This window comes from Engystomops pustulosus, chromosome 3 (assembly GCF_040894005.1).
Source record: "Engystomops pustulosus chromosome 3, aEngPut4.maternal, whole genome shotgun sequence".
Lineage (NCBI taxonomy): Eukaryota > Metazoa > Chordata > Amphibia > Anura > Leptodactylidae > Engystomops > Engystomops pustulosus.
This window is the reverse complement of record NC_092413.1, coordinates 126,787,213-126,809,004: the sequence shown is the minus strand read 5'-3', so window position 1 is coordinate 126,809,004 and position 21,792 is coordinate 126,787,213. Positions and strand designations below refer to the sequence as shown.

General features: G+C 45.4%; 1 protein-coding gene across 2 annotated transcripts in view; it reads right to left on the bottom strand.

The window, feature by feature from the left end:
• Nucleotides 1-21,792, bottom strand: part of IBTK (inhibitor of Bruton tyrosine kinase) — a 65,031-nt gene that overhangs the window by 23,786 nt on the left and 19,453 nt on the right. For both annotated transcript variants that reach the window (XM_072142061.1, XM_072142060.1), the window contains exons 13-16: nt 15,410-15,496; nt 1,844-1,926; nt 1,625-1,662; nt 1,116-1,212 (exon numbers count right to left, since the gene is read on the bottom strand). In XM_072142061.1, coding sequence (XP_071998162.1) covers nt 1,116-1,212; nt 1,625-1,662; nt 1,844-1,926; nt 15,410-15,496 — 305 coding nt within the window. The remainder of the gene's footprint in view (nt 1-1,115; nt 1,213-1,624; nt 1,663-1,843; nt 1,927-15,409; nt 15,497-21,792) is intronic.

Sequence of the window (21,792 nt, the reverse complement as noted above, 5' to 3'; positions counted from 1 at the left end):
ATTTATTTTAAACAAATTTTCAAACAAACTTAAAGTGTAACTGTAAAGTTATCATGATTTTACCAAATTATTATATGTGATTCCCCCTTTAAAAACAAACAGATCGATGCCTACTTTGTGCTGCTCGAGCTTTACTTTCCAAAGTTATGGCATTTTCTGTTCTGAAAGTCTTTGACAAAAATCTTTTTTTACCAAAGGTGAAATGGGCGGAGACTAAATGTCTGTCTGTCTATGCCCTCAAGCCGAGGCCAGTTGCTTGCTCACAGATCCCATGATGCCTTGTGTTTTCCCTTATTAATTTAATGCTAAAGTAATTTAGCATTAAATCCATTAAGTTTCCCACTTGTAAATCCATTGAACACTGCACAGTACACATACATGATGTATATGGTGACAGCCTGGCAGCTTCCATCACATGGATGAGCCGAGAACATGTAATAAGTGAAAGAAATCATGAGTAAACCAATTACATGAAGTCTATGCCTGTGCTGAGTGAGCACTAAGAGTTAATAGCTTATCTGAGTGCAGATGACGAGGTGAGAGAAGGGCTGAAGCATGAGGTACAGTGAGAGAAAGAGAAAGTTCTAAAACAAAACACAGACTGGGATGGATGAACTGATAGGTACAAGATTTGCATGTTCCCTTACTGTATCCACAGTCTTGGAACAAATCCAGCTCTGCTAAATACACAGAGAGAGCTCTGTCACATGACCTCCTCCTCTCTGAGCAGGGAGCAGCAGCGACTCCCCTCCCATGAAACCAACTGATAAACTATAGACAAACTACGGACTCACGGGGCTTATCAGCACAGGTAGAGGAAGCAGCTCCAGCAGCAATGCGGTAATCGGAGGGGGATAGCAAAAAAACTACAGGGTATAGGGAATAAAGATAATAGGCAAAGATGTTGTACATCCCAAAAGCTATTGACTAGTGGGGAAAAAAAAACTTTACAGTTACTCTTTAAGAAGTCTTTACAGCTTACATGTTGCTATCAAAAATACAAAGAATGCGCTGAATGCTATGCATGGGACAGCTTCACTTTTCTTGGGTCCATGTTCGACGTTCATCTTAAAATATCTAGGAGAAGAAACACTCTCCAGATGCAAGTCACCTACCTTTGACTACAGGAGCCTCATCTGTGTAGATATAAGTAAGAATGACTTCTAAAACTTCAGAGTGCACAGGCATCTCTAAGGCAGAACAGCATCTTGCCTGAAGGAGAAAAAACATCTGGAGTCATTTAGGCGTTTCTGTTCTTTTTTTTCCCTCTCATCTACTATGCAAAACCAATACCTTGATCCCATATAAGGTAAAATGTATTAGCATTTGTAAATGTACCTAAAATCCTACAAACCGACATCAGCTGTAAACCTATTTAGCTGAATAACAGTTTGATGTTTTATATTCTGGAAACCTTATGACAGGTCGTTCAACACGGAATGTGTTGTTGAATGTGTGCCGATTGAGCTCAGGACACTCGCTTAATGATAAGTCTTTGTCGCCATCAATTAAGAGGTTTATTTTTATTACCTGAAGACTATAAGAGATATAGGTTTTAATCATAACTAAAGTATGGCATTTTATTTCAAAACATATTTGCCTGGATTTGTCAAACCTGTCTTACCTCAATCCAAGAGCTGCTAAGCATGCTGTGAAAATATTCTGCAATGTAAAAACAATGAGAAAATGATTGCAAAAAGAACTTATCAAAAAACAAAAACAAAAAAAAAAAACAGGCAAACCCCAAGGGCACGCACTGCTCACCCCTCCCCATAGAAAATATGCCGTATATACGTCCCCCATAAGTTTGTGTGCAAGGGGCCTAAAAGTAAAATTAACATACCAAGCCTTGCACACAGGACACATTTATGGCATCGGAATTCTTTCCCATCTTCAGATCTTATGGTTACATCACCAAAAGAAGTCCTGAAAGTAAAAACATGACATATACAAACTAGTTTTCTCTCATTTTGTTCTCTAGTTGCGGACTTGAAGAAAACAGTTCCCTTGCAGATTATTAAAGGAATTCTACTATCTATCAAAATCAAGCATAATAAACCTGGGGCACTTACTCCTGCACACGGGGCATGTAGCAGGAGAAGATGCATGGGGGCGGCTTTCCATTATGATGCCCTGAGGTTCCAGCACAATCTCATGTGCACTTGTTTTTTATACATGACATGTAAGTTCATGTGCATTTATCAAGTGTGCATTTATGTTTTCCTGTGATTTATGTCTGCAGTATGGTGACTGCGGGTTCCTATTTATGTGTGCGGTAAATTCACAGAGCCTGACATTCAACCCGTCAGCAGGGAAAAATAAGTATGTTTCCGAAACATAGAAAAAAAAAATCACAGAAAAGGTAGAAACATCTAAAAAATAACTTTTAATAAATCCCTTTTAAAAAAGGAGACAAACTGTCTCCAAATAGACAACCAACATATACGTAACAACGCTAGTTATGTCCTGGTACCTGTTAATTATTTATGAATAGTCTCCATGCCAGGACATAACATGCTCGATTACACTATTTTCGGTATCCTATGGTATTGTTGCCACAATAGGATACATAAACTACTGGACCCACTTAACCCTACGCGTTTCGCCGTTCTCACATAGCGGCTCCTCAGGGGTCTAAATGTGGGGAGGTAGAACCAAAAAAACGGGTCCTCACACAAACTAATAGTATATACAAGAAAGATAATCAAGATAATCTTATGAGTTCCTACTTTTCTTATGCAATGTACCTTTTTCACATTTGCATTAAGACAGGATATCTATAGTGTGACTAAGCATATCAGCAGAAGGATAAGTCTGTTCTGGCAGATATATGTGTGGGCGTAAGTCCCATGTGGTATCCTCTAAATATACTTCAAATGCTCCAGCCGGTATAAACATATATACATATTGCACTTGCCCAAACAAAATATGTTATTCTGTGGTGACAGGGAGTATTCTAGATTGCATACATCCCCAGGCCTAATGCAGATAAACAGTTCGTGGCTCAGATGTATTGCACTTGCCCGGATAATTCATAGGTGTAAACCCATTGTCTCCGGGGTCGATAGTCTCTCACAAAATATAGGTATCTACACTGATCAGATCCTACGAGGATTTGTATCAGCCCTACCGTCATTCACTCGAGATACTACAGATCTCCTCAATAAGATAGAAGACATACAAATAGGGGAACAAATGTGGCTAGCCAGTATTGATGTGGAAGCCCTGTATAGTTCAATACCGCATACTGCAGGTTTACAGGCTGTCTCCTCCTTTCTAGATGCCCGTTCTAGATTCTACATGAAACATAAATCGATTTGTCTTGGACTTAATGGAATTTATATTAACGTATAACTTTTTTGTTTTCGATTCTAAGTTCTACCACCAGCTCAGGGGCACGGCGATGGGGAGCCCATGTGCTCCCACGTATGCCAACTTGCTCCTGGGCTGGTGGGAGGACAAGATCGTGTTTTCTGAAAATACTGCACAGTGGTCTGAATGTATTGTTTTTTGGACACGTTATATAGACAATGTCTTCTTAATTTGGTCTGGTACATGTGAGGAGTTCACGAGCTTTATGAATCACCTCAACGTGAATGAAATCGGACTAAGGTTTACTTCAGAGATCCACAAGACAAGTATTCCCTTTTTAGACATTCTGATTAGTAGAACTGAAAAGAACACGATCTCCACGACGCTATTTCGTAAAAAAAAACGGCGGGCAACAGTCTCCTACATTGGAAAAGCTTTCACCCGCTATCCCTTCGTCGGGGAATACCGAAGGGTCAGTTTTTAAGGACTAGACGAAATTGCTCGAATGATGCTACCTATATTGAGGAATCAAACAAATTAAGTAGGAGATTTGCAGTACGAGGTTATCCTCGCAGCATTATCCAGAGAGCACAGGACGAGGGATATAAAACCCCTAGACTACCACTACTGACCCCCAAAACCCAAGAAAGAGGACCAAACCATGAGAGTTATCGGTACTTTCGATATGGAACATAATGAGATTAGACATATCTTTGAAAAATATTGGGTCTTACTGTCAACTGACCCGGACTTAAAAGATATAATCCCTGCTAGACCCGCAATTACATATCGCAGAGGTAGGAATATTCGAGATAGAATTATCAAGAGCCACTTTACTCCCACCCCTCACGGTTCATAATACCTGGCTCACGAATAGACAAGTGGGTACCTTTAAATGTGGAAAATGCAAAGCCTGTAAACGGGTTAGGAGATGCTCAACCTTCCAAGACACCAACTCGAGAAGGCTTTTTAGAGCACGTAAGTCCTGGGGGTATCTGAGTACCGGGAGACATTAATTAGTCCCTGGGAAAGGCGACTGCTAAAGGTGAAGTCAGGTGCTCTCTGGATTGTTTCTGTCCCAATCACATCTTGGTCTTTTGAGGGTATACACATAATTAAAGAGTTTTAAACAGAAGGACCATGAAATAATGGTTCTAATAGACGTTCCTTATCACCTCTAATGCATAATTCTACTAAGGACTACATTAACCTAGTCTAAATACATATATGATGGTGGGTGTGCCCTCTAGGGTCAGGACTGGGTATTTGCGCCCTTTGCTAATCTATGCGCCTAAATTTCCTTTTTTGGCGCATGCGCCGTAATGTATGTGCCTAAAATGCATGCGCCACTAATATCCTTTACCCGGAAGTTATTATCACACACTGGCGGAATCGCGCCGTATTGGACTGGCGCAGGCGCGGTAACCCTGAGAGGACGCCAGCAGGCCACATAAAAGCACCACAGGTGAGAAGTAAAGGTACGTCCATAGCTAGGCGGTCTGGGCGTCAGGATGGTCCTCATACACTCAAGCTAAGTCTCCTTAATTTTGGCTGGTTATGCATATAATTGTTTTAGCTTTGTAGCTTACTGTGTACCTCCTCTCTCATATGGTACTACTGGCTAAGGGTGATGTGCAATAATTTGCATGGTTCAGTATAAGACTTGGGCAAGTGCAATATTTCCATTGATTAATCATGCTATTTTCTACTGTATGAATTGGGTAAATTAAGCACACATATACCCGGTTTAAGTGTATCTGTATATTTACTGACACTAGTTGTGCATGAATGATTTATACCAACTATCTTCATATAGTAGTTCTGCATTGTCGTGCATGTTGCCACTGTTTTGTAGTGTATCTGCATTAGCTTACAGTTCATGATAAGCCACCTATGAATTATCCGGGCAAGTGCAATACATCTGAGCCACTAACTGTTTATCTGCATTAGGCCTGGGGATGTATGCAATCTAGAATACTCCCTGTCACCACAGAATAACATATTTTGTTTGGGCAAGTGCAATATGTATATATGTTTATACCGGCTGGAGCATTTGAAGTATATTTAGAGGATACCACATGGGACTTACGCCCACACATATATCTGCCAGAACAGATTTATCCTTCTGCTGATATGCTTAGTCACACTATAGATATCCTGTCTTAATGCAAATGTGAAAAAGGTACATTGCATAAGAAAAGTAGGAACTCATAAGACTGTAATATAACTAAACTGTTGTCTGCTGAGTATCTAGATAGATATATATCATATGTGACTATTTGGAATTGTAATCGGATTTGATTCAATTTATCTCAATTATCTTTCTTGTATATACTATTAGTTTGTGTGAGGACCCGTTTTTTTGGTTCTACCTCCCCACATTTAGACCCCTGAGGAGCCGCTATGTGAGAACGGCGAAACGCGTAGGGTTAAGTGGGTCCAGTAGTTTATGTATCCTATTGTGGCAACAATACCATAGGATACCGAAAATAGTGTAATCGAGCATGTCCTGGCATGGAGACCTTTTCATAAATAATTAACAGGTACCAGGACATAACTAGCGTTGTTACTAGAGATGAGCGAGCACTAAAATGCTCGGGTACTCGTTATTCGAGACGAACTTTTCCCGAAGGGGACCAAGGCTCTGCACAGGGAAGCTTGGCCAAACACCTGGGAACCTCAGAAAAGGATGGAAACACCACGGAAATTGACAGGAAACAGCAGGGGCAGCATGCATGGATGCCTCTGAGGCTGCTTAATCGCACCATTATGCCAAAAGTATGGGCAACAGCATGACCATGACAGAGTGACAGAATGAGGCTAGATAGCATCTAAAACATGCAATAATTGACCCTGACACTATAGGGGACGGCATGCAGAGGCAGCGGCAGCAGCGGCAGGCTAGAGAGTGGCATGGCGACATACCCTAAATGGACTCAGGCTTCAAACCAATGGGTGGCAGAGAGGAACCAAAGGAGGTGAGCAAGAAGCGCTCAAATAATATCGGTACATGATAAAAGTTTGCCAGTATATTTTGTGGATTACACAGCAGGGTGGCGACAAAGTTAACATGGAAGCCATGAAAACAACCCAAAATTCTGCCTGACACAGCTCGTTTGATAAGGGGACCATGTATGGAGGCAGTGAACTAGTAGTAGATTAAAGGTGCTGCAGTTAAAACTATGTTAGTTGGATCTTGGCATGGAGCTGGCGCTCCGCTGCCAGGCGAGCTTTCGCCAATCCAAGCCCCTGTCTCTAGGCTACTCCCCAAACAGCACTTCTAAGAACCTTTTGTATAAGATCAAGTGTAGTAGCGTTCTTATAAGTTTGGGATATGGCGGGTGAGGGGAATGTAAACATCTGCGCAAGAAGCGCTGAAATAATATCCGTAAATGAAAAAAGTTTTCCAGTATATTTTGTGGCTTACACAGCACGGTGGCGACAAAGTTAACAAGTTTGATGTGGAATGCCCTGTAATAGCTCTTGGGCGGTGTGCCTTTTATCACCTAGGCTCAGCAGTTTGAGCACCGCCTGCTGTCGCTTAGCGACGGCACTGCTGCTGTGCCTAGAGCTACCGACTGATGGCGCCATGCCCACGGATGGTAATTCGGAGGAGGAGGAGGTGGAGGAGGGGTGGTAGGTGGAGGAGGCATAGTAGGCCTGAAACACCTGGACCGAGGTAGGCCCCGCAATCCTCTGCGTCGGCAGTATATGACCAGCCCCAGGGTCAGACTCGGTCCCAGCCTGCACCAAGTTAAGTGTAGTAGCGTTCTTATAAGTTTGGAATATGGCGGGTGAGGGGAATGTAAACAGATGCGCAAGAAGCGCTGAAATAATATCCGTAAATGGTAAAAGTTTGCCAGTATATTTTGAGGATTACACAGCAGGGTGGCGACAAAGTTAACAAGTTTGTTGTGGAAGCCATGAAAACAACCCAAAATTCTGCCTGACACAGCACGTTTGATAAGGCGGCCATGTATGGAGGCAGTGAACTAGTAGTAGATTAAAGGTGCTGCAGTTAAAACTATGTTAGTTGGTTCTTGGCATGGAGCTGGCGCTCCGCTGCCAGGCGAGCTTTCGCCAATCCAAGCCCCTGTCTCTAGGCTACTCCCCAAACAGCACTTCTAAGAACCTTTTGTATAAGATCAAGTGTAGTAGCGTTCTTATAAGTTTAGGATATGGCGGGTGAGGGGAATGTAAACAGATGCGCAAGAAGCGCTGAAATAATATCCGTAAATGGTAAAAGTTTGCCAGTGTATTTTGTGGATAACACAGCAGGGTGGCGACAAAGTTAACAACTTTGATGTGGAATCCATGAAAACAACCCAAATTTCGGCCTGACACACCTCGTTTGATAAAGGGACGATGTATGGAGGCAGCTATATGGACGACTTTTGGAGGTAGCAATGGAGACAACGTGTGGAGGCTGCTATGGAGACAATTCAATTTGGATAGTGCCTGTATGTGGCAGTCCAAAAAAGTTTTCAAACCAGAGGAGCAGGTAGGTGGCCCTCCATAAAAATGGAATAGATTGAGTGCCTGTATGTGGCAGTCCAAAAAAGTTTTCCAACCAGAGGAGCAGGTAGGTGGCCCTCCATAAAAATGGAATAGATTGAGTGCCTGTATGTGGCAGTCCAAAAAAGTTTTCAAACCAGAGGAGCAGGTAGGTGGCCCTCCAGAAAAATGGAATAGATTGAGTGCCTGTATATGGCACTCCCAAAAATTGTTTAAAACAGAGGACCGGGTCGGTGGCCCTCCATAAAAATTAAATGCATAAAGTACTATAGCTAGAGCCAGTGGGCCCTGTCAAAAAATAGCCAGTTTCCTCTGCTTTACTGTACAAAGAGGAGGAGAAGGAGGAAAATGAGGAGGAGGAGGAGTGGATAAATTATTCAGGTTGAGCTTCCTTCACCTGGTGGAGATTGGAAATTAGGAGAAATCCAGGCTTTATTCATCTTGATAAGCGTCAGCCTGTCAGCGCTGTCAGTCGACAGGCGTGTACGCTTATCGGTGATGATGCCACCAGCTGCACTGAAAACCCGCTCGGACAAGACGCTAGCGGCAGGGCAGGCAAGAACCTCCAAGGCGTACAGCGCCAGTTCGTGCCACATGTCCAGCTTTGAAACCCAGTAGTTGTAGGGAGCTGTGTGATCATTTAGGACGATGGTATGGTCAGCTACGTACTCCCTCACCATCTTTCTGTAAAGATCAGCCCTACTCTGCCGAGACTGGGGACAGGTGACAGTGTCTTGCTGGGGTGACAAAGCTGGCAAAAGCCTTGTAAAGCGTACCCTTGCCAGTGCTGGACAAGCTGCCTGCTCGCCTACTCTCCCTCGCTACTTGTCCCGCAGAACTACGCACTCTGCCGCTAGCGCTGTCAGAAGGGAAATACTGTTTCAGCTTGTGCACCAGGGCCTGCTGGTATTCATGCATTCTCACACTCCTTTCCTCTCCAGGGATGAGAGTGGAAAGATTTTGCTTGTACCGTTGGTCCAGGAGAGTGAACACCCAGTAATCGGTGCTGGAATGAATTCTTTGAACGCGAGGGTCACGGGATAGGCAGCCTAGCATGAAATCTGCCATATGCGCCAGAGTACCAACGCGTAAGAATTCACTTCCCTCACTGGCCTGACTGTCCATTTCCTCCTCCTCCAACTCCTCTTCTTCTGCCCATACACGCTCAACAGTGAAGGACTCAACAATGGTCCCCTCTTGTGTCTCGCCAACATTCTCCTCCTCTTCCTCCTCATCCTCCTCCACCTCCACCTCCTCCGATATGCGCTGAGAAACAGACCTAAGGGTGTTTTGGCTATCAACAAGGGAATCTTCTTCCCCCGTCTCTTGTGAGGAGCGCAAAGCTTCCGACTTCATGCTGACCAGAGAGTTTTTCAACAGGCCAAGCAGCGGGATGGTGAGGCTGATGATGGCGGCATCGCCACTGACCATCTGTGTTGACTCCTCAAAGTTACTCAGCACCTGACAGATATCAGACATCCACGTCCACTCCTCATTGTAGACTTGAGGAAGCTGACTGACCTGACTACCAGTTCTGGTGGAAGTTGACATCTGGCAGTCTACAATCGCTCGGCGCTGCTGGTAAACTCTGGATAACATGGTCAGTGTTGAATTCCACCTCGTGGGCACGTCGCACAACAGTCGGTGAGCGGGCAGTTGGAGGCGGCGCTGCGCTGCCCTGAGAATGGCAGCATCTGTGCTGGACTTCCTGAAATGCGCACAGATGCGGCGCACCTTCGTGAGCAAATCAGACAGATTGGGGTATGTCTTGAGGAAACGCTGAACTATCAGATTTAACACATGGGCCAGGCATGGCACATGTGTCAGTCTGCCGAGTTGCAGAGCCGCCACCAGGTTACGGCCGTTGTCACACACAACCATGCCTGGCTTCAGGTTCAGCGGTGCCAGCCACAGATCAGTCTGCGCCGTGATGCCCTGTAATAGTTCTTGGGCGGTGTGCCTTTTATCGCCTAGGCTCAGCAGTTTGAGCACCGCCTGCTGTCGCTTAGCGACGGCACTGCTGCTGTGCCTAGAGCTACCGACTGATGGCGCCATGCCCACGGATGGTCGTTCGGAGGAGGAGGTGGAGGAGGGGTGGGAGGAGGAGGAGGCATAGTAGGCCTGAAACACCTGGACCGAGGTAGGCCCCGCAATCCTCGGCGTCGGCAGTATATGACCAGCCGCAGGGTCAGACTCGGTCCCAGCCTCCACCAAGTTAACCCAATGTGCCGTCAGCGATATATAGTGGCCCTGCCCGGCAGCACTCGTCCACGTGTCCGTGGTCAGGTGGACCTTGTCAGAAACGGCGTTGGTCAGGGCACGGATTATGTTGTCTGACACGTGCTGGTGCAGGGCTGGGACGGCACATCGGGAAAAGTAGTGGCGGCTGGGGACCGAATACCGAGGGGCGGCCGCCGCCATGAGGCTGCGAAAGGCCTCGGTCTCTACTAGCCTATAGGGCAGCATCTCCAGGCTTAGCAATCTGGAGATGTGCACATTAAGGGCTTGGGCGTGCGGGTGGGTTGCACTATATTTGCGTTTCCGCTCCAGCGTCTGGGGTATGGAGAGCTGAACGCTGGTGGATGCTGTGGAGGATCGTGGAGGCGACGATGGGGTTTTTGTGGCAGGGTCCTGGGCAGGGGGCTGACTATCAGCTGACACAGGGGAAGGAGCAGTGGTGTGCATGGCCGGAGGTGAACGCGCTTGTTGCCACTGAGTGGGGTGTTTAGCATTCATATGCCTGCGCATACTGGTGGTAGTTAAGCTAGTAGTGGTGGAACCCCTGCTGATCCTGGTTTGGCAAATGTGGCACACCACAGTCCGTCGGTCATCCGGTGTTTCCTTAAAGAACCTCCAGACTTCTGAAAATCTAGCCCTCGCCGCAGGAGCCCTCGCCACGGGAGCTTCACTAGTTGACACATTTGGCGCTGATGCACCAGCTCTGGCCCTGCCTCTCCGTCTGGCCCCACCACTGCCTCTTCCAACCTGTTCTGGTCGAGGACTCTCCTCCGTCTCAGAAGCACTGTGTTCACCCGGCCTCTCAACCCAGCTTGGGTCTGTCACCTCATCATCCTCCGATCCCTCAGTCTGCTCCCCCTTCGGACTTCCTGCCCTGACAACAACTTCCCCACTGTCTGACAACCGTGTCTCCTCATCGTCGGACACCTCTTTACACACTTCTTCCAGTACGTCAACAAGGTCATCATCACCCACAGACTGCGACTGGTGGAAAACCTGGGCATCGGAAAATTGCTCATCAGCAACCGGACAAGTGGTTTGTGACTGTGGGAAGGGTCCAGAAAACAGTTCCTCAGAGTATGCCGGTTCAAATGGCAAATTTTGCTGGGAGGGGGCAGACTGGGGGGGAGGAGGCTGAGGTGCAGGAGCTGGAGGAGTGCCGATTTCGGTGACATGGGTGACATTTCAAAATGAGAGTTATAACTTTAATTTTTTTTTTTACTTTCTTTTGTGTTTTTTTTTTTTTTGTGTGTTTTTTAGTTTTTAAAACCAAACGATGCTATCCTATTGCTATGGCTATTTTCTAGCCAAGTATTAAAGCACACTACTATGCCAGATGAGATGACGCTGAGTTATGAAAAAAATAAACGTAAAATAAAAAAGGAAATGGCAGACTGTGCCTAATTGAAATCCAACCCCGGGCCCTAATAAATTTTCCCACTTCGGTCTTTGCGATGGATATGTGCGGCACTAAGCGCAAAACACAGTGGTCGCAAGGCTCACTCCAAATTGCTCACAATTTGCTAGTAGATGCACTGCAGCAACTACAGCCACCAGCAGATCAACCAGAAATCAAATATATATAACGCTACTGTAGGCGTAAGTAAGCCGTTTGGATTCTCCTATGGCTATTTTCTAGCCAAGTATTAAAGCACACTACTATGCCAGATGAGATGACGCTGAGTTATGAAAAAAATAAACGTAAAATAAAAAAGGAAATGGCAGACTGTGCCTAATTGAAATCCAACCCCGGGCCCTAATAAATTTTCCCACTTCGGTCTTTGCGATGGATATGTGCGTCACTAAGCGCAAAACACAGTGGTCGCAAGTCTCACTCCAAATTGCTCACAATTTGCTAGTAGATGCACTGCAGCAACTACAGCCACCAGCAGATCAACCAGAAATCAAATATATATAACGCTACTGTAGGCGTAAGTAAGCCGTTTGGATTCTCCTATGGCTATTTTCTAGCCAAGTATTAAAGCACACTACTATGCAAGATGAGATGACGCTGAGTTATGAAAAAAATAAACGTAAAATAAAAAAGGAAATGGCAGACTGTGCCTAATTGAAATCCAACCCCGGGCCCTAATAAATTTTCCCACTTCGGTCTTTGCGATGGATATGTGCGTCACTAAGCGCAAAACACAGTGGTCGCAAGTCTCACTCGAAATTGCTCACAATTTGCTAGTAGATGCACTGCAGCAACTACAGCCACCAGCAGATCAACCAGAAATCAAATATATATAACGCTACTGTAGGCGTAAGTAAGCCGTTTGGATTCTCCTATGGCTATTTTCTAGCCAAGTATTAAAGCACACTACTATGCCAGATGAGATGACGCTGAGTTATGAAAAAAATAAACGTAAAATAAAAAAGGAAATGGCAGACTGTGCCTAATTGAAATCCAACCCCGGGCCCTAATAAATTTTCCCACTTCGGTCTTTGCGATGGATATGTGCGGCACTAAGCGCAAAACACAGTGGTCGCAAGTCTCACTCCAAATTGCTCACAATTTGCTAGTAGATGCACTGCAGCAACTACAGCCACCAGCAGATCAACCAGAAATCAAATATATATAACGCTACTGTAGGCGTAAGTAAGCCGTTTGGATTCTCCTATGGCTATTTTCTAGCCAAGTATTAAAGCACACTACTATGCAAGATGAGATGACGCTGAGTTATGAAAAAAATAAACGTAAAATAAAAAAGGAAATGGCAGACTGTGCCTAATTGAAATCCAACCCCGGGCCCTAATAAATTTTCCCACTTCGGTCTTTGCGATGGATATGTGCATCACTAAGCGCAAAACACAGTGGTCGCAAGTCTCACTCCAAATTGCTCACAATTTGCTAGTAGATGCACTGCAGCAACTACAGCCACCAGCAGATCAACCATAAATCAAATATATATAACGCTACTGTAGGCGTAAGTAAGCCGTTTGGATTCTCCTATGGCTATTTTCTAGCCAAGTATTAAAGCACACTACTATGCCAGATGAGATGACGCTGAGTTATGAAAAAAATAAACGTAAAATAAAAAAGGAAATGGCAGACTGTGCCTAATTGAAATCCAACCCCGGGCCCTAATAAATTTTCCCACTTCGGTCTTTGCGATGGATATGTGCGGCACTAAGCGCAAAACACAGTGGTCGCAAGTCTCACTCCAAATTGCTCACAATTTGCTAGTAGATGCACTGCAGCAACTACAGCCACCAGCAGATCAACCAGAAATCAAATATATATAACGCTACTGTAGGCGTAAGTAAGCCGTTTGGATTCTCCTATGGCTATTTTCTAGCCAAGTATTAAAGCACACTACTATGCCAGATGAGATGACGCTGAGTTATGAAAAAAATAAACGTAAAATAAAAAAGGAAATGGCAGACTGTGCCTAATTGAAATCCAACCCCGGGCCCTAATAAATTTTCCCACTTTGGTCTTTGCGATGGATATGTGCGTCACTAAGCGCAAAACACAGTGGTCGCAAGTCTCACTCCAAATTGCTCACAATTTGCTAGTAGATGCACTGCAGCAACTACAGCCACCAGCAGATCAACCAGAAATCAAATATATATAACGCTACTGTAGGCGTAAGTAAGCCGTTTGGATTCTCCTATGGCTATTTTCTAGCCAAGTATTAAAGCACACTACTATGCAAGATGAGATGACGCTGAGTTATGAAAAAAATAAACGTAAAATAAAAAAGGAAATGGCAGACTGTGCCTAATTGAAATCCAACCCCGGGCCCTAATAAATTTTCCCACTTCGGTCTTTGCGATGGATATGTGCATCACTAAGCGCAAAACACAGTGGTCGCAAGTCTCACTCCAAATTGCTCACAATTTGCTAGTAGATGCACTGCAGCAACTACAGCCACCAGCAGATCAACCATAAATCAAATATATATAACGCTACTGTAGGCGTAAGTAAGCCGTTTGGATTCTCCTATGGCTATTTTCTAGCCAAGTATTAAAGCACACTACTATGCCAGATGAGATGACGCTGAGTTATGAAAAAAATAAACGTAAAATAAAAAAGGAAATGGCAGACTGTGCCTAATTGAAATCCAACCCCGGGCCCTAATAAATTTTCCCACTTCGGTCTTTGCGATGGATATGTGCGGCACTAAGCGCAAAACACAGTGGTCGCAAGTCTCACTCCAAATTGCTCACAATTTGCTAGTAGATGCACTGCAGCAACTACAGCCACCAGCAGATCAACCAGAAATCAAATATATATAACGCTACTGTAGGCGTAAGTAAGCCGTTTGGATTCTCCTATGGCTATTTTCTAGCCAAGTATTAAAGCACACTACTATGCCAGATGAGATGACGCTGAGTTATGAAAAAAATAAACGTAAAATAAAAAAGGAAATGGCAGACTGTGCCTAATTGAAATCCAACCCCGGGCCCTAATAAATTTTCCCACTTTGGTCTTTGCGATGGATATGTGCGTCACTAAGCGCAAAACACAGTGGTCGCAAGTCTCACTCCAAATTGCTCACAATTTGCTAGTAGATGCACTGCAGCAACTACAGCCACCAGCAGATCAACCAGAAATCAAATATATATAACGCTACTGTAGGCGTAAGTAAGCCGTTTGGATTCTCCTATGGCTATTTTCTAGCCAAGTATTAAAGCACACTACTATGCAAGATGAGATGACACTGAGTTATTAAAAAAATAAACGTAAAATAAAAAGAAACTGGCAGACTCTGCCTAATTGAAATCAAACCCCTAATAAATTTTCCCACTTTGGTGTTTGAGGTGGATATGTGTGTCACTAAGAGCTAAACACAACGGTAGCAAGTCCCCCTGCAAATTCCTCACAATATGGTACTAGCTGCACTACTAGTGCCAGCAAGCCCAGCCACAAGCAAATAAAAAAAAAAAGTATAACGTTATTGTAGCCCTAAGAAGGGCTGTTGGGTTGTTGTAGAATCACTCCTGCCTAACAGTAAGCTAATAGAACACCCTAACGCTTTCCCTGACCAGCAGCAGCTCTCTCCCTAGCGGCATCCAGACAGAGAATGATCCGAGCAGCGCGGGCAGCGGCTAGTCTATCCCAGGGTCACCTGATCTGGCCAGCCAACCACTGCTATTGACGTGTAAGGGTACCACGTCATGCTGGGTGGAGTGCAGAGTCTCCTGGCTTGTTTCTGGCCGCCAAAAAGCAAAACAGCGGGAGCTGCCATTTTTTCAATCCAGTCCTGGTTTGGGCATCAAAAACTGCATCTGAAAATCTGAACATGTGGATGCCCCAGTACTCTGCAATTCAGAGTCAGCCTGGGGCCTTGTCCCAGACCTGATAGCAACAAATCTATACAAATCTCATGGTACATACCATTTCTTCATGTTAAACCTTGGTCTATTTCCACTCTTCTTGTGAACAACAGTAATGGTTCCATTTTCACATCTGACTCCATCCAGTCTGCAACAGAGTTACAAAAGGTGAAATAAATCCCATAATATTCTATGAAAACTAAGAAATTTTGCCTAATAAATGATTGGCAGGTAGAATGAGTGAACACTAGGGCAGCTTTTAAATAGTGTCCTTAGGTTAGACAGTGCAGAATTAAACTATACAGTCTTATATGAATCTGGTGCAGAATAAGTGCCTGGTGCTGGATGATAAATCTTCTAGTGTGAAAGACTGTCTAGTTGTACTCTGCACCTCCTATTAGCTGGCTTACTTTACGCTAGAAAATTAGGACAAAATTCTGACGGGTCAGCAGTATTTTTAGCGTGAGGCCACGCTTCTTTTGTCGAGCTAGTCGTAGGAGAGCCAGAAAACGATCTAAAAACCTTTATAAATGCGGTGAAGACTGATTCTTAGTACAAACTACGACAGAATTCTGTCGTAGACAAATTAATAAATCTCCCCCAGTCTATAAATGAGATACAGCGGTGAAAAAAATCCCCCAATTTGTGTAGCAGCAGTCTAATATTAAATCTATAGACTATGCCTACACAGTACAGTATGCTAGATATATAAATGCAGTAAGAGCCCCTCATCGATCCTTTTATTCCAGCATAAAGATATTTATATACTATTAAAATACTTTACATATAAACGTGGCAAAGCTCTACATATCTACCTACCCAGTAAGTGTGGACAGTAATGTGTGCAAATCCATGATATCCTAACACTACACCAGCTCCTGGAGTGACACCCAGTACCTGGCCTTTAACATGTACATGCAGAAACGCATGCATAATGGCAGATATTTCTACTCATCCATAAAGAGTGCAGGACACACAAACAAAAAGACAAGGGTGACCACATGTATACACACAAACAAGATCACTGTATGTATATGCATATAAAGGACGCACACTAGAATAATCATATGTACATACCGAATATACTCAAGTAAAAGCACAAAAAACACCTCACCTCAGCTTATACTCGAGTCATGAAAAGAAATAAACACTGTACTCGCCTTCCGAGCTGCCCCCACCCCCCGGGAGGTCCTCTTCTATATCGCGATGCTGGGCAGGCTGTATACTCCAGGGGGCTGGGCAGGCTGTATACTACACTGGGGCTGGCTATATACTGGGAGGCTGTGACCAATGCATTTCCCACCCTCGGCTTATACTCGACTCAATAGGTTTTTCCAGTTTTTTGTGTTAAAATTAGGCTCGGCTTATATTCGCGTATATACGAGTATACATTGCACTTAGATACTTCCACACTAAACTTTTAAAGGCAGATGAATAGTACAGATGACAAAAAAAAAGAGAGAAAAAGAGAGAGAGAGAAGGCTACAGCATCCAATATGATGAAAAAAGGTTAAACCTTTATTGACACAGGCATAGAAAAAACTGCAAAAAGATTCATGGCAAATCGAAACGTTTCAGTTTTATTTATGCCTGTGTGAAAAAAGGTTTTACATTTTTTCATCATATTGGATGCTGTGGCCTTCTCTCTTTTTTCGTCTTGGACTATGGATCCTGCACCCTAGGACCCTGGGCTGCGTTCATCAAACAAAATAGCTTTTGGCAATTACATGGGTTGCTGTCTTTTTTCATTTTTTAGTACAGATGACAGCAGTTCTCAAGTCCATACTCCATAAATGGCCGCTAACCTTACAAAACACTTTGTAGGAGCACAAGAAAAATAGACACATAAATGGAAGAAGATTGTTGAATACTATCTGTAAATAATCTCCCCATGTGCACGGTATATTTTAGTTGTTATAGAACAGAGTGAGTAGCTGTGTACTATGTTGTCCTGCACTAGATCATTTCCTTTTCAATTATTACGTTTTATAACAACTAATACCATCCGCTAATATGATACTATTTACCGTATATACTCGTGTATAAGCCGAGTTTTTCAGCACAAAAAATGTGCTTATGTACTCACCCTCCGGTGGCCCCGATGTGCAGCGCTGCTCCCCAGATGTCCGCGCGGGTCCTCTTCTGGCTTTCGTGCCCGTCTTCTATCTTCTGTACATCGCGCTGGGCGCCGCCATATCATTGTCCCTGGCGACGCCTAGTACGACGTCATACTAGGCGCCGCTCGGGAGAGAGAAATGGCGGCGCCTACAATACTCCAGGGGGCGGGCAGCCAGGCAGCCTATATACTCCAGGGGGCGGGCAGCCAGGCAGCCTATATATAGGCTGCCCGCCCCCTGGAGTATATAGGCTGCCTGGCTGCCCGCCCCCTGGAGTATATAGGCTGCCCGCCCCCTGGAGTATATAGGCTGCCCGCCCCCTGGAGTATATAGGCTGCCCGCCCCCTGGAGTATATAGGCTGCCCGCCCCCTGGAGTATATAGGCTGCCCGCCCCCTGGAGTATATAGGCTGCCTGCCCCCTGGAGTATATAGGCTGCCTGCCCCCTGGAGTATATAGGCTGCCTGCCCCCTGGAGTATATAGGCTGCCCGCCCCCTGGAGTATATAGGCTGCCCGCCCCCTGGAGTATATAGGCTGCCCGCCCCCTGGAGTATATAGGCTGCCTGCCCCCTGGAGTATATAGGCTGCCTGCCCCCTGGAGTATATAGGCTGCCTGCCCCCTGGAGTATATAGGCTGCCTGCCCCCTGGCTGCCTGGGGGCAGGCAGCCTATATACTCCAGGGGGCAGGCAGCCTATATACTCCAGGGGGCAGGCAGCCAGGCAGCCTATATACTCGAGGGGGCAGGCAGCCAGGCAACCTATATACTCCAGGGGACAGGCAGCCTATATACTCGAGGGGGCAGGCAGCCAGGCAGCCTATATACTCGAGGGGGCAGGGGGGCAGGCAGCCTATATACTCGAGGGGGCAGGCAGCCTATATACTCGAGGGGGCAGGCAGCCTATATACTCGAGGGGGCAGGCAGCCTATATACTCGAGGGGGCAGGCAGCCTATATACTCCAGGGGGCAGGCAGCCAGGCAGCCTATATACTCCAGGGGGCAGGCAGCCAGGCAGCCTATATACTCCAGGGGGCAGGCAGCCAGGCAGCCTATATACTCCAGGGGGCAGGCAGCCAGGCAGCCTATATACTCCAGGGGGCAGGCAGCCAGGCAGCCTATATACTCCAGGGGGCAGGCAGCCAGGCAGCCTATATACTCCAGGGGGCAGGCAGCCAGGCAGCCTATATACTCCAGGGGGCAGGCAGCCAGGCAGCCTATATACTCCAGGGGGCAGGCAGCCTATATACTCCAGGGGGCAGGCAGCCTATATACTCCAGGGGGCAGGCAGCCAGGCAGCCTATATACTCCAGGGGGCAGGCAGCCAGGCAGCCTATATACTCCAGGGGGCAGGCAGCCAGGCAGCCTATATACTCCAGGGGGCAGGCAGCCAGGCAGCCTATATACTCCAGGGGGCAGGCAGCCAGGCAGCCTATATACTCCAGGGGGCAGGCAGCCAGGCAGCCTATATACTCCAGGGGGCAGGCAGCCAGGCAGCCTATATACTCCAGGGGGCAGGCAGCCAGGCAGCCTATATACTCGAGGGGGCAGGCAGCCAGGCAGCCTATATACTCGAGGGGGCAGGCAGCCAGGCAGCCTATATACTCGAGGGGGCAGGCAGCCAGGCAGCCCATATACTCGAGGGGGCAGGCAGCCAGGCAGCCCATATACTCCAGGGGGCAGGCAGCCAGGCAGCCTATATACTCCAGGGAGCAGGCAGCCTATATACTCCAGGGAGCAGGCAGCCAGGCAGCCTATATACTCCAGGGGGCAGGCAGCCAGGCAGCCTATATACTCCAGGGGGCAGGCAGCCAGGCAGCCTATATACTCCAGGGGGCAGGCAGCCAGGCAGCCTATATACTCCAGGGGGCAGGCAGCCTATATACTCCAGGGAGCAGGCAGCCAGGCAGCCTATATACTCCAGGGGGCAGGCAGCCAGGCAGCCTATATACTCCAGGGGGCAGGCAGCCAGGCAGCCTATATACTCCAGGGGGCAGGCAGCCAGGCAGCCTATATACTCCAGGGGGCAGGCAGCCTATATACTCAAGGGGGCAGGCAGCCAGGCAGCCTATATACTCCAGGGGGCAGGCAGCCAGGCTGCCTATATACTCCAGGGGGCAGGCAGGCAGGCTGCCTATATACTCCAGGGGGCAGGCAGGCAGGCTGCCTATATACTCCAGGGGGCAGGCAGGCTGCCTATATACTCCAGGGGGCAGGCAGGCTATATATTGGGGGGGGGGGCTGTGACCAATGCATTTCCCTCCCTCGGCTTATACTCGAGTCAATAGGTTTTTCCATTTTTTGTGTCAAAATTAGGGGTCTCAGCTTATACTCGGGTCGGCTTATACTCGAGTATATACGGTATGTATATTTACGAGGATATTATGTTATTCCTGACGTTTACAATTTATTACCAGGATATACAACCAATGTCATGGATGTGCATTTCCCTTCCACCACTCACATTACAGAACATGGGTCCCTCAACCATCTCCGCCATCTCTATGGTAGAAAACTAGAACGGCCAACACGACAAGCCACATGAATTATAGGCCAAGAAGTCCATTGTTGAAAGCTGTGCGGGTACAAGGTACTACTCTACTAGAGAGAGGTCACAAAAATATCATTCTTTACAATGAAGCTGAACATAGGCTCTAAAGCCTGCTAACATGGAAGTCTTGGGATTACATATAAGGAATTATAATAAATTATAATAATTAACAATTATTGACTTCTTTATAGCACAGTAACTTTATCACAGTAGCCCAAAAAGCCCATGTATAGTCTTTAATTTTGCTCTACTTCACAATGAAATGAAAACATTATAAAATGAGTTAAGGATCCATCAAAGGGTGGAGTCAGAGTCCGACACCACAAATATATAATACATTTGTACTCTTTGATCAGTGCAATATGAGGTAAATATTTTTTCATAATACATTTGAGAAAAAAAAAATATGATGAAATGTCCTTTAACCCCTTAATGACAGGGTATTTTCGCTCATTTCTCGCTCTCCATCTTCCCAAAATCCATAACTTTTTCAATTTTTCTGTGTACAGAGCTGTGTGAGGGCTTATTTTGTGCTTACCAAATTTTACTTTCCCGTGATGTTATTTATTATTCCATGCCGTGTAGTGGTAAGCCGGAAAAAAATTCCAAATGTAGAAAAATTGAAAAAAAAAAAAAAAAGTGTGTGCGTCACGTTCTTGTGGGCTCAGTTTTTACTACTTTCACTTTATTCTTTGGTTCGGTGCGATCGCGGTGATACCAAATTTATATAGGTTTTATTGCGTTTTAACACATTTTCAAAAATTAAATGAATGTGTACAAAAAAGAAAAAAAATTTTGCCATCTTCTTACGCCAATAGCTTTTTCATACTTTGGTATACGGAGCTGTGTGATGTGTCATTTTTTGTGAAATGAGCCGACGTTTTCATTGCTACCATTTTGAGGACTGGGCAACATTTTATAAATTTTTAATTACATTTTTATGTAATGTAAAAAGGTGTAAAAATCGTGTTTCGGACATTTGGGCGCCATTTCCCGTCTTGGAGATCACCGCCGTCAATAAACGTTTTTATATTTTGATAGATCGGGCATTTTGGGACGCGGCGATACCTAATGTGTCTGTGAATTTTACTGTTTATTATGTTTTATATCAGTTCTCGGGAAAGGGGGGTTATTTGAACTTTTAATATTTTATTTTTTTTACATTTTTTAAACTTTTTTTTTTCACTATTTCTTAGACCCTCTAGGGTACATTAACCTTAGATGGTCAGATCGTTCCTACCATATACTGCAATACTTCTGTATCGCAGTATATGGCATTTCTGCACACTATACATTACAATGAGCCACTAGCTCATTGTAATGGATAGGCATGAGCCATTCAGCCACGGGTCAAACGAAGACCCGAGGCTACCATGGCAGCTGATCGCCGCCCCCCGATGACGTTCGGGGGAGTGACGATCGCTGGCGACTTTGGTGGCGGCAAAGAAAAGGTTAACACCCGTGGTTGGGTGTTAGCGATGGGTCTTTGCTGCGATATGCCCTCTTCATAGCTCCATGACAGATATATCCGCCACGGAGCGTGAAGGGGTTAAATGGTCATAAAAAGGATTTAGGCAAGAGGTGAACAACCTCAGTACAGCACAAAATGCTATCCCAGAAATTATAAATACCACAAAACAGCAATAAATACCAATCCAGCAACCAAATACTGAATTCAGAGCAGATAATAAAAGTGGGGACCCCAGAGCAGACAGACAATAATAATACCTAGAGACCCCAGATCAGATGACAATAATAAAAAAAAACAGAACGGGCAAA